The sequence below is a fragment of the Nicotiana attenuata genome, chromosome 11 (genome assembly GCF_001879085.1).
Source record: "Nicotiana attenuata strain UT chromosome 11, NIATTr2, whole genome shotgun sequence".
Lineage (NCBI taxonomy): Eukaryota > Viridiplantae > Streptophyta > Magnoliopsida > Solanales > Solanaceae > Nicotiana > Nicotiana attenuata.
The window spans coordinates 45,554,624-45,568,893 of record NC_031999.1 but is presented as its reverse complement, the minus strand read 5'-3'; the positions used below and the strand labels follow the sequence as shown (position 1 = coordinate 45,568,893).

Here is a 14,270-nt window from a genome sequence, read left to right as displayed (position 1 = left end):
AAATCCCAAATCGAGGAAAATTTCAACTTCCCAATTGAAGTTTGCGAACCAGAAATTCTGAATAAGGAATTCTGTTGACCCGAGGGAAGGTGTTAGGCACCCCCGGATCCCGTGGTTCTAGCATGGTTGCTTAAATTATTATAAATGGCTAAAAATCTAATTTTGCACATGTTCAAACCTATAGTACAATCGTAAGACTATTTACCACTTTTAGTTGTTGTTTTGCGTGGCTCGTCTCACTGTTATTTAAAGGCCAATCCTAAAGTGACCTATGATTTTCTATTTATTTTGTTTCTAAAGGGACCTAATTAATTAGTTAAGGGACCCGGGTCCTCAAACTCAAGTCCACATTTGAACAAGAGGATAGCCTCCTAGTTCAAACGCGCTACTTAGCTTGGAAGACCCAAAGACTAATATTATCTATTATAGCCCGCCTCCATTCTAATTAGTTGGCTTAAATGACTAACTCTAAATATAAAAAAAAAAAATTAGGGGGCTTACATGGGAAAGGATCAATTGTTTTATTCAAGGAGTTGGGCCCAGCATGAGTGAGTCTACAAACCAACGGCCTGAATCCCATTTAAAAGGGACCGTCAGGCTTGGGCTCAAGATTAGGCCCAGACTCAGGCCAAGACACGGGTTATAATTGGGCCAGTGCTGGCCCTGTTTGTGTTCCGATGGATCCACACTTAAACAGGCTAAGACTGAAACAGATTGAAACTAGCACACGAACATATGATAAAAAAAAAAACTGAATAATGATACAAGTTGACTAACTAAAATCAAACTCATTTTTAAAAAAAAACGCCTAGGTCCAAGAGTGAGCCCAAATCAACATTGACTTTAAATTGGACCTCACAACACTGATCAATTTTGCAACAAATGAACAGTTTAATTTCGCTAACATCAGACACTTGCTCATCTTAAAATTTCAAATTTCATATTCATATTCAGATCATGTTTAAGCTAACGAGTTACCACTCTTACTTCTGAAATTTAACAACAAATTAAAGTGATTAGCATTTCTAAACCAAAGGAGACACCTGTTCTAACATTAATGCGAGCATACAAACTGATTCTGGGCTTAGTTTCAGGCTAACATTTTTGTTCCAAATTTAACATCTAAAGTAATTGATGACAAAAATCAAAATTAAACTATGCTAAAGCTAATAATACCAAACAGAATGTTCATATGATCCTGAAACAGTCCAACAGTCCAATTATTACAACTGAGATTCATGTGACGTCCAACTACTAAACAAAGCTGAAATTAAACTACAATTACATAATAATGAAAATAGAGGCAGATTCAAGTGCGCAATGCTTCTTCATTTGACTTCACAATCATTTCATGTACATTGAATGAAACTCTACATCATTAGAGCGAGTAGTGTACCTGGAAAATAACAGATGAGAAAGGAGAAGGAGATATCAGCTAGCAGTAGTGGCAGTAATCAGCAAGTTCAAGCAGCGATTCACAGCAAATTGAGCCAAAATTTGACTCAAATAATCCCGGATTCAGCTCAAAATTAGTGCAAAAACTTCAACAATCTTAAATGCTGCAACAGGGAACACTGACAACCAGAATTCAACTTTGAAACTGGGAATTTGTGCAGAACTTTTCACTAGAACAGTGATTTCAGCTTTTGTGCTTCTTTTTTTTTTTGGTTTTTTCTACTGTATTTTTGTATGTTTTTTTTTTTGGATTTTTATCAGGAACTAAGAGCTAAAAGAAAACCTGAACTATTAGGTACGCAGATTTTTTCAAAACTTCCAAAAAACTTGTTCAACAAGGCAATAAGCATGCCTTTTATAGGCAAAGCCTAGGGCTGCCTTCAGATTGCTATTTACACCTTTAGTCCCTTATTCATTTTAGTTTTTAGTCCCTTCTTTTTAAACTTGTTACCCAAGTAACAACACCTATTTTATTGAAGACTATACTAAAGTCTATTCTAGAAAGTCCTATACCCATTACAATTCCTATATTACCCCTTCTCTGCTTTAAAATTACTATTTCTAATAAAACTACCCTTTTCTATGCCTAAATTAACCTTCTACTAGTCTGAAAATTACATACTGGTGGCTAACTGACCCTAACTCGAATTAACCTGCAGTTAATTAACAAAAGATCACTCAGCTATATCCAATCCTTAAAATCTAGTCGAATTGCAAATGAGAACTGAAACTCAATTAAACTAAACTTGAACTAACAGAATCACGAATTCAAATAATTTCAAGGCGGGCTGGAAACATTAACAAGAAGAAACTATATTGAATCCTGGAATTTTAAGAAGAAANCCCCTCCCCCCCCTCCCCCCCCCCCCCCCCATGTTGAGAAAATGTGAAAAGAAAAAAAACAAAGAACAAGAAAGAAGTTTAATGTTGTATACTGTTTTTTAATTATTTTTTAGATATTTTACGTTTGGTATTCGATACTCGTATGTTAATTCAAATTTATTTCGTATAAAGCTCATTAAAGGAAAAAACATTCTCGGCCAAAAAAATTTATTCTCAAAGCTCAAACGCATGATCTCTTGTTAGGATAAAGGGATCTTATTCATCGTAAATTCTTTTGTGGTTGCTGTCGCACCACTAAATATTACAGGAAAATTCATCGTAAATTGATTGATTACAATTTACATCCCTAAACCCGCAATAAATCAGGAAATCAGGTTGACGAACTTAAATATTATTGAGATTGCGAAATTTTTCTTCCTTATTTTACATATGGAAACAGATTCGCTCGCAAAAAGCAATAAATATTATACATGACATACCCTTTTTTAGTTGTACTTCTATAACTTAATTATACAGTAGTTTAGTTAAATGTTTATTTTACTACTGATATTTAAAGAGGGCAGTCGGGTGCACGAAGCATCCTGCGTTTATACAAGGTCCGAGGAAGGGTTGCATCCCAAGGAATATGATGTAGGCAGCGTAACCTAATGCAATCATTCACGGCTCGAATATGTGAATTGATTAATTATAATAAGTTAATATGATCTATCATAAAAGTTAAATATAATTTATACGGCAAAATTCACACACATTACCAAACGCTTCGATCATTCTAGCACCAATGTGGATGCAATATGTTGGTAACGACTCAAACTACTGTATACGTAAAGTAGAAACATTAATTGTTTCAACATATATTTTGCATTCATTGACTCAAAAAGCTGCATCCTTCTTTTATTTGGTATTTGGTACTTATTTTGGGATTCATCCATTAAATTCAATTCATGCCAGAAAATTTCACTTTGGGAGGTAAATCGTTTCCTTCTCAAGGTAATTCTATACCTAAAACTCGAACCCCAAATTTTTGGTTAAAAACGGATAAGTACTTGCTATTCCATCCCAACATTCTACTTACCCATTTTGTCGGATTAATTAGCTTTTTGGTTCTTTACAAACTTGTTTTTAGTTTTATGACCCTACCTCTTTTTTACATATAAGAGATTTATTTTTACACATAAAAGATCTGTCTTTTACACATAAGAAATCATTTTCTTAAATTCAAAATTGTAAACGGACATGACATACAAATAACACCAATTTTTGTCTAGCATTGAATATCACCAGTAATATATGTGATCACTTTGGTAACTTTCTATTGTTTAAAATAACTTCAAATGGCAGCTTTTTGGAATCGTCACATCTCAAGATGATACTCATCCACCCCTCTACTTAACCCTTTATACGCAGTACATTAACTTTCCTGCTGTATAAATCGTTAAAAAGAAACCAAGAATGATTAAGATAATTAAATTATTGTGAAGTGCTAACACCTCCATTATATTATGCAGCGAATTAAAATGTTCTCCTTATGTCTTATTATTATTGGGAAAAAAACTTATCCATTCTTTACGACAATCACATTCAGTCTTTAGATAAAATTATATGGTTAAATGATCACTAAAGTGTAACACTACTAGAAAATGGCAGATTTCCGACAGCCAAAACGGTAGGAATTCGGTCGAAAATCACGTATTTCCGAATACTTTTCGACCGAAATTGGTCGGTCGGAAAAAAGTTGGTCGGAAAACAATATCCGACCGAATCTATCGATGATTTCCGACAAAAGTGGTAGCAAATTTTAATAAGGTCAAACTACCAAATAATTCACGTTTCCGACTAAAGTGGTCGGAATTTACCGACTGAATCGGTCGTAACAATACAAGGAAATTAATAATTAAAAATTAAATTTTATTTAATTTCCGACGGAATCCGTCGAAAACTATTGAATATTAATTGTTTTTTTAAATTTCCGACCGAATCTGTCGGAAATTAATAATAAAAAATTAAATTTTATTTAATTTCCAACGGAATCCGTCGAAAATTTCTGAATATTAATTTATTTTTTTTAAATTTCCAACCGAATCAGTCGGAAATCTGAAAATTTATGGTTAAATCTGGGGAACTGTCCGACCGTTTCCGTCGGAATTTTGTATAAAACTGGGCAGAATTCTGCCCAATTTCGAGCTACACCACCTGTCAAACTATCACAAACAAAAAAATACCAACCAACAATACATTAACAACAATCTAAACAAACGATACATTAATACATTAATACAATAATACGAACATTAACCAAGTGATAGTCTGATATATGTGTATGTAAAAATGCATCTAAGGTATTTACGGATTTGCTTTAAATGTTCCCAAAGCTATCACTAGATCTAGTGGAGTCCTATTGTTTCGGAAGCCTTCTTTTGTGATGAAATTTCGAGGAGGTTGATGGTTTTACAAATACGACAGTAATTGATACACGTATTTTGGTAATCTAACTTCAATTAAGGTGAATGTAGTATGATGGCACTTGAGGAGAGTCTTGGAGTAACGGTAAAGTTGTCTTTGTGTAACTTAAATATTACGGGTTCAAGTCGTAAAACCAACCACTAATGTTTGCATTAGGGTAAATTGTCTACGCCTTTCAGGTGCGGTTTTCATTTACTTGTATGAACATTTTAAAGGTAGATAGCGAGGGAGTAATATTTAGGGATAATACATAAAAAATTTGTACTTCCACAAAATTTTCATGCGCACTTAACTCTCGTTTGGCCATGGATTTTGGCTTCATTTTTTTTAAAAAAAAATTAAAAACATTGTTTGTTTATGAAATTGATCGTGGGGAAAATTCAAAAAATTTCAAGTTCCAAAAACTGAATTAGGACAGTTTTTGAGTGAAATTTTTTCTTCCCTTCAAAAAACTTCAATTTTTCTTCAAATAAAATGCATGTACAAACACAACTTCAACTTTCAAAATTTATTTTTCAACAAAACTTCAAAAAAAAAAAAAACTTCAAATTTCAATCAATCTATGTCCAAAGTCCAAACGGTAGCTTAAACTTGCGAGATCATAATCTTATACTCGTTTATTAATCTAAATCATCTATTTGCCTCTATCTAGCATTGAATGTTAACACTCTGTCTAGCATTGAATGTCAATACAAAGGTATGCCACACCACATAAATTTTGAGAATTGTCACATTTCAAAATGATACTCATCCACCCCTACCACCCACCCCCCCTCCTTACTTTTGTACTATTACTTCATAACTTTTCACAGATGTGGAAATCCAAAAAAGTTCAAAACTTGTGTTACTACTTTTACTACTACCACTTTTCACTTTCTAATAAATCAATGTATAGTCTCATCAAACTACAAAACTAAAGTACACTAAACTATTACAAATATGACCATCATCATTTCTTTTGTCTATTTCATAAAAGTTGCCTAAAAAAAACTTAAAACTATATATCAAGTTGCAGAAGAAGTAGAAGAAGCTGCAGCTGGCAAAGGCACAGATTGTGATTGTGAAATCCAATCCAACCACCTCGTTACTGCTCTTCTTCTTTGTCGTTGTCTCTCTAATTGTCTTCCTCTTTCCTCTTCATTGCTCCTAAACCTACTCATACCTGTCATTTCCGACACACTTCTCTCATTTATTACACCTCTGCCACTCCCGCTATTACAGTTTCTTCTTTCAATGTCAGCCGTCCATTTTCTCGATCCTGAATATCTACGGCTCTCGCTTAATATCATCTCCGACCGTAAAAACAACATATCACAAGCTTCCACGTCACTCCATCTATATTGGGTCCCACTTGCTGACCTGTCCTCTGACTCATCACCAGAAATTATTATCCGGTGTTCCAGCCGTCGTTGCTCCGCTACATCCTCCGCCGCTTTCGCCGCATCTATACGGTGTTTATTTTTTCCCGGCGCCGGCAGTAACATCGCATCTTTTCTCGTTGATGATATTGAGTTAGTGGACTTACATTGTTTCTTGTAAAAATTCCAACTGTCCAACGACATTCTTTTATTCAAAAACGACGGCATTCCACCATTTTCCTCTTTTGGAGTTTCCACTATTATTTGCAACGACGAACTTCCTCTTTCCCCGGCGGAAGAATGTCTTCCTGACGAATAAATCCTCTTGTTTTCTTTCGCCGGCGATGATGACGTGGAATTTGGAAAAGATTTTCTCTCTAATTGGGGACCATTATTTTCATGTGAGATAAGAAGAATATCTTCTGGGTCAACTTGGTAACGACAAAGAGGACACGTGGAATGTGCATCAAGCCAAGTATCCACACACTCAACGTGAAATGCGTGTTTGCATTTGGGTAATAACCGTAAGATTTCACTGTTTTCGAATTTGTTCAAGCAAACAGCACATTCTAAAGCTTCTGCTTTAGGCCCCCTAAGAGACCCGAATCTAAAAACGGGTAAAGATTCAATCACTGTACGGTCAATGCCAGAGTTTTTCCGAAAGCTTGACCGTGGCGGAACTCCTCCGCCGTAGGCGGCAGTGGTGGTGGTGGTTCCGAATGGGCCCCTCTTACAATGTTTTGCATATAAGAGTAATAAAAATGTGATGGAAAAAATTGTTGTGAGAATTGCTACAACTACTGCTATGCTTGGTCTAAATGGTGATTCTCTAGATCTATATGGGGTGGGTGGTGGGGGTGGTAGAGGGGGTGGTGGGGTTGTTAAAAATGGTATAGAAGAAAATGGGGTTTGAGCACTTTGTGCATAGGTAATAGTTTGAGCAGTGTTCAAGAAGAAGAAGAAGAGGAGCCAGAGAGAAGGCAAAAGAAAATGAACATTGAAAATTATGCCCATCTCTCGCTCTTCTCTCTGAAGAAGAATGCAATAATTAAAAAGAAAAAAAAGATTATGATTTTGATTTGATTTTCAAGAATTGTTTTCATATATAGTGGGTTTTAGGAGATGAGGTTTAGTGAAAAAGAGAATGAATATAAGGCCCCGTTTGGCCATAAAAGATTTTCACTTTTCCGTAATCAATATTTGGCCATGAAAATCTCAAATTTCACTTGAAGTTGAATTTCGAAATTTTACATAATTTGAAAAACTCCATAAAGTTGGTTTTTAGAATTTTCACTTTAAAGCACTCATAAAAATTCAAAAAACAGCTCCAAATTGTATATTATGTCCAAACATAACTAATTTTTAAATGTCATTTTTAACTTGAAACTTTTTTTCAGTTTTTTTTCGGAATTTTATAATTCTTACTCCAAACAACAACAACAACAACAATCTCAGTATTTTCTCACAAGTGGAGTATGGAAAGGGTGAGATGTACGTAACCTTACCCCTAGCCTAGAAGGACAGAGAAGCTGTTTTCGATAGACTTTCGGCTGAAGACATCCATAAACCTACTAAGAGAAAGAAACAAGAAAGAAAAGACAAAGAGAGATTTGAAAGTATTGTTAAGTGGAATACTTTACCAAAAAAAGGAAAATGTATAACTGGAAATGGGACATAAGGGGCAGGAATTGAGGGAAGGTAGGTTGAAGGAGGGGTAAGGGGGAGACAAAGGCACATTAAATTGTTTTATTTTAAATAAAGAAAACAAGAACAAGAAGAAAGAAGCTTTGGATTTACTAATAGGAAAGGAATGAAGAATAATTGGTTATGTACAAACTGTGTTAGTATTGTTTGTTTGTGAATAAATTAATGTTAATGGCCACATGATTGTGCAGTAAACAAATGCAAAGAGAAGAAAAATGGGAAAGAGAAGATGTTGATTAATGAATATGATTATTTGAAAAAGAATGAGAAGGGAAAGAGGAAACAAGAACCACAACACAGATACCGTAACTGAAGCAATTTGTACTAACTATACTTGTGACACATGGTTGGTTGGTTTTTTTATAAATATAGACGAATATATTGAATTTAACAAAACCTTTTTTTTTCGATTTAACCTTGTGATATTTAAAGTGCGTCTCTACCCTTCTGGGATAGGGGTAAGGTCTGCGTACATCCTACTCTTCCCAGATCCCACTAGTAGAATTTTACTGGGTATGTTGTTGTCTTGTGATACTTAAAGTATATTAGTCCAATTAATTTAAATATTGCAAACAGATTCATTCTTGAGCCCAGAGACAGTCGGGATATACGTATATTCTATCGTCCCCAGACTGTTTTATAGAATTATGAGTTTTTTTTTGTTGTTGTTGTATTGCAAATAAATACACTACGGATAAAACGTTCATCTTCGTCTGAGTCCATAAGCAATGACAAATGTCTTGCAAAGACTTGATTTGCTACTACTTTGCTAGGTTTTTTTAAAGGCAGAATAGCCTAGGAGACACTTGTACTTGTTTCGGTTTGTCATCCCGGTCCCTACACTCCATAAAGTTTCATCCAGGCACTTCAACTTAATCAAAACAAGACTTTTAAACACCTCCGGAATCGTGTGATGCTCACTTGCTTGACGTGGATGACAAATCAGCATCCACATCAGATTCTACGCCAAAATAATATTATTTAACAAAATTTTAATTTCATAAACAAAAAATAAAATAAAAAAGCAAAAAATTAAAATTAAAATTAAAGAAAACCCCTCTTCCCTTCTTCAAACCCCACTCAACCTTCTTAAAAGAATAACCCACCTACCATGGCTCCTCCACCATGAATACCAATCTATCCATGAAAAATACATGAGTAGAGAATTAAGTCTTTTGAATTTTGACTTATTCCTCTACCCCAATTTGGAAGGGCTGTGAAAAAATTTAAAAGCTAAAATCACCGGAAAAAATGGAGGAGTCATAGAGAAGGGGAAGATGACATGATGGAAGAAGAAATACACACCAAGGAGAAAATCTAATAAAAGAAGGGATGAAGAAAAAGGGGAAAGGAGGGGATCTAAAGAAGAAGATGAGGAGAAGAGGGGGGGGGGGTCGAACGAAGGGGGCTGAAGAAGAATAAGAGGGGGGAGGGGGGGCAGAATGAAGGGGGAGGGATGCGAAGAAGAAGAGGAGGGGGGGGAGGGGTGCAGAACGAAGGGGGAGGCGCTGCTAGTGTATTTTTATTTATTTATTTATTAATTTTTGTTTTTTTAATAAAAATGAATCATCAGCTCACGCACCTAATGTGCGTGTAAATCACTCATTTTGTCCACTTCAGCCATATTAATGCCACATAAGCTCGGTCAACGGTCAGAAGGGTTTAAAAGTCTTGTTTTGATTAAGTTGAAGTGTCTGAATGAAACTTTATAAAGTGTAGGGACCGGGATGACAAACCGGAATAAGTACAAGTGTCTCCCAGGCTATTCTGCCTTTTTTAAACAAATCACTGCTTATGAGTTGCTGACTCATTTTCGATAGATATGCAATCAAAGCCCTAACTTTTAAAGTCAAACGGTCAAACCTCTCTATAACAGACTCGTTTGTTTCAGATATTTTTGGATGTTATAGCAAATTGCTGTTATAAAAAATATATATTATAACAGAACATGAATTTTGGTTCCGGAAAAACTTAACTTTCGTAGTAAAATGTTGTTATATAAGGATGCAGTTATAGAGAGATCTGACTATATTATTGTTTGGGAACTTACGGTATCATGTTCTAATTCACCGCGGGATGATTCTCATTCACAAGTTCGAATCCTAGTTTGGTGCTAAATAATGATGAATATGTGTCCTAAATCTTGTATAGTACTCTTAATTTTTGATGAACAGTTGCGTTCTACTAGATTGTGAATAATACTAGAATTAACTTATAAATTATTTTTAAGGCTACTTTTTTATAGCCAAAATATCTACTGTATATATGCCACGAATCAAGTGTAGTGACTACTGACAATACAAGGCTTTACTTTGAAAAGGATTCATTCTTCACTCGATTTAAGACTTTATTTTTCACTAAAATTCTCGTCAGATTCGAGGAATCCTTAATCGTTTGAGGATCTATCATTCAATCATTGTTAAGTGGAAGGTTCTTTTGTCCCACCTCTTGCTGATTAAATTATTCCTCTTAATTACATGAGTATCATCGTTTGAGGATCTATCATTCCTCTTGTAGGCTAGGAGGTAGTTAAGTCTTACGTTATTTGTACCTTTGTGAGCCTAGTCCGGTAGGGTTTTTTCTAAGAGAGCTAGGGGCAATGCCGTGTCTTACTAATTTCTTTTTCGACGTTGGATCCATTTACTAGCCACCGTTTTGCTTTGCATTTTTCTTCTGCATTTTATGTTCCTATTTTTCCTATGATCTCCGTGATGAATCTAATATCCTATCATTTTGTCTTCTTTTTATTATCTTGAGCCGAGGGTCTTTCGAAACAGCCTCTCTACCCCTTCGGGGTAGGGGTAAGGTCTGCGTACACACTACCCTCCCCAGACCCCACTTGTGGGATTTTGCTGGATTGTTGTTGTTGTAATTACATGAGTGTCATTATATTGTGATTTATTGAATATCACATGCACTGTTGTTGTTCTTGATAGTAAAGACACTTATTACATAGAATCATTATTGTCCTCAGAAGCGTCATTCAATCACCTTTTTTGATTTACAAGATCTGAAGATATTATTCATAAGTAAAATTAACCTATGTTTATCTTAAATTAATTATTTGAACCAAACTTTACGTTTTTGGGTCAAACAAGAGTATAACTAATTTCATGTATAAAAGAAATTTAAAAAAAGGGAAAGTCTTGCACTTTGTCTGAACTTTAGTGTGATTTGATTTAGCCCAACCATGTTTTCTTTACATTTTATTAGGGTGAAATTCAAAACTAGCCAGATTTACAATTGATCGTTCAAAAAATAGTCCAGTTTTAAAAGTAATTAAAATTTAGTCACTTTTCATGTAAAGAAAAATCTGAGCGAAAACACTGTTCAAAACACGGAAAATACGCCAGTATATTATGCTGGAGTTCCAGCATAAATATACTTGAACTCCAGCATATTATACTGGAGTTCCAAGATAAGTATGTTGGAACTCCAGCATAATATGATGGAGTTCAAGCATAAGTACACTAGAACTCCAGCATAATATACTGGAGTTCCAGCAAGTACACCGGTCCAGCATAATATACTGGAGTTTGGAGCACCGGTGCTCCAGTCTCCAGTATATTATACTGGAGCCAGCAAAGTATACCGGTCCAGCATAATATGCTGGAGTTCATACACAGGTGCACCGAACTCCAGTATATTATGCTGGACCGGTCTCTGCTGCAGCAAAATAGTGGCTATTTTTCATTGACTTGGTAAACGCTGGCTAATTTTAAATGATCAGTCCGAAAACTGGCTATACCGTGCCATTTTAACATTTTATTACCTACAAAATAATCACAGTGCACACCTAAAATGATTTTTGGAGGAGGATAACGAAGCACTTCTGGCTATGCCTACTCAAGAAGAGAATAAAGTTGGAGTCTTTATTAGTATTATTAAAGAGGATATTATAGAGATGGTCAGAAATACAAGTCATATCGAGATAAAATTTGAAACTTACTATCCTCTTGCCTGGCAGACAATGATCTACCTCCATTAAAAAAAGGATTTTTTTATTTCTATACACTATTGAAAACTTTATTACCCTAAATGTTCATATTTAGTAAATTACCCTACCTACACAAGTTTTATTTACAAAATATATACATTCCACCTTAAAAGGCTCTCAATTCATTATTAGTGCCTTCAATTAAGGGAGGATTGTCAACCTAAAAACTACTAATTGGTAGAGGTCAAACCTACTTAATAATAAACTTCCAATCTTTGCCACATTCAGGATTGTCAACAAGTCCAAATACTGCAATTAGAGAATGAAAATCAAACAAGGACGGACAATTGTAAAATAGAGAGAACTTTACTCATAACTAGAGAACTTTTTCTCTCTATAGGCTCTCCTTTAGAAAACTAAGCTGCTCTACTTTCCAAAATTTTGTGTTCCTTCTGTTTCCGTTTGAGCTTCTTCCTAATTTGCTTTTTTCGTCTTTCTGAAGAATTGCATCCTTTTCCATTTTCTCTTGTTTATTTCCAGTATATATATCTGTCTTTGCTTTCTTGATTCACAAAGGACATAGACAATAACTGGTGCAATGAATTGTATAAACTGGAATTAAGCAGCAAAGAGAGACTCGGGTAATAATGATTTGCATTTTCAGAAAATCAAGAACAGTAAAGCAAACTGAAGGAGTATCTCCGGAATGGAGGTTTTTTCACCTCTAAACTTCTGCACTAACCTTGTTCTTTTACTTTCTGCAATAACGGACAATTGCAAACACACCTTTGCCAAAGCCTCTCTCACCCACCAGTTATATACAAATACAAATTTTATACAAAATTATATAATATGTTTTTTTGTATATTTTGTATCTAATTTATACATAGTAAAAATAAATTTTATACAGCTAATTATATATTATACAATTTATCAACAACTTATCTATAACTTTCACATATTATTTCTACCCAGTTAAATACAACTGCAATAACATACAACTTAAATACAAATTTTATACAAAATTATAAAATATGTCTTTTGTATATTTTGTATCTGATTTATACATAGTAAAAATAAATTTCACACAATTATTTATATATTATACAACTTACCTACAACTTATCTATAATTTTCATATATTTTTTCTACTCAGTTATATACAACTACAATATCATACAACTTAAATATAATTTTTATAAAATGTTGTTCAACTTTCATACAATAGTTAAATAAATAAATAAAAAATATATAAACAACATAATACAATTTTACTACAATTTCTGCAGTATAATGTATGCCATGTATTCTTCTTCTTCTTCGAGTTTCAATCTGAAATTCAGCCAAAACCAAGTTTAATCTTCACCAAAACCCCTCAAAATTGAGATAAACTCCAAACCATATTTTCAATTATTTGCAACAACACCCAATCCAAACAAATATTGATTTTTGAAAACCCAAATTCGAATTCAAAGCTTTTTAATGGCTGTCAATGGTGGAATTGCTGCTCTCTTTTCCTTTGCTTTACATTACTGAAATTTGGGATTGAGAGATAGAGAGAGACGTAGAGAGAATTCTCAATTCTTTGCAACAACATCCAATCCAAACAAACAATGTTTTTTGAAAATCCAAATTCGAATTCAAAGTTTCAAATTTAATGGTTGTCAATGGTGGAATTGCTGCTCTCTTGTGCAAGATACGTGGGGAGGGGGGTGGGATGTGGAGAGAGAAACGTGGGGAAGTGAAAGATATGTTAGAGTAATTTTAAAACACTAATTATTATCATTAATTCCCTTAAAATGTACATAAATGGTAATTGGGTATATAAAATGTAATTATAGAAAAACTTGAGTAAGGAGGGTAATATAGTTTCATACAGTGTATAGGAATGTAAAAATTCCTTAAAAGAATGAGAGCTATATTTAATAGTGCACAAATGACTAAGTGGGCTTTTGAAAGTAAGAATCGTGAAATTTCGGAAAACAATAAAAAAAAATCCCAAGTGAAAATGTTATTTGAAATTAGAGTTGTGTTTGGCATAAAAACAATTTGAAGTTCTTTTTGAATTTTTCTAAGTGATTTGAAGAGAAAATTTTAAAAATAGCTTTTTGGCGTTTTTCAAATTTCTAAAAAATTTCAAAATTCAATTTCAAGTGAAGTTTGAAATTTTTATGGTTAAATACTAATTTTGAAGAAAGTAAAAAAATATTCAAAAAAAGTACAATAATAATAATTATTATTATGGCCAAACGGGCCCTAAGTACTTCGCTAGTACTTGCCTGATTCTTATTGGAATTTTTACCTCCTGTAGCAAATGTTGATACCTTATTTATTTTAAATAAATACCCTTTAAAAAAATTATATTCCATAGCTACCTTTTGATTTTTATAGCCAAATATATATTTATGGTCACCTCCTACCCTTAAGCCATAAAATACGCTTTGTATTATTTTTCTCTCTCATTCTTTCAGATTTTTCTCACCCCCCCCCCCCCCGTCCTCTCTCTCTCT

General features: G+C 34.0%; 1 protein-coding gene across 1 annotated transcript; it reads right to left on the bottom strand.

Moving 5' to 3' along the window:
* LOC109234445 (RING-H2 finger protein ATL43) lies at positions 5,589-8,021 on the bottom strand. The gene has a single exon (XM_019400445.1). It carries the CDS (start codon positions 7,131-7,133, stop codon positions 5,766-5,768), a length of 1,368 nt encoding a protein of 455 aa, XP_019255990.1. The 5' UTR covers positions 7,134-8,021; the 3' UTR covers positions 5,589-5,765.

Coding starts and splice junctions, on each gene's coding strand:
- LOC109234445 (XM_019400445.1), bottom strand. CDS start 7,133: ATGGGCATAATTTTCAATGTTCATTTTCTTTTGCCTTCTCTCTGGCTC.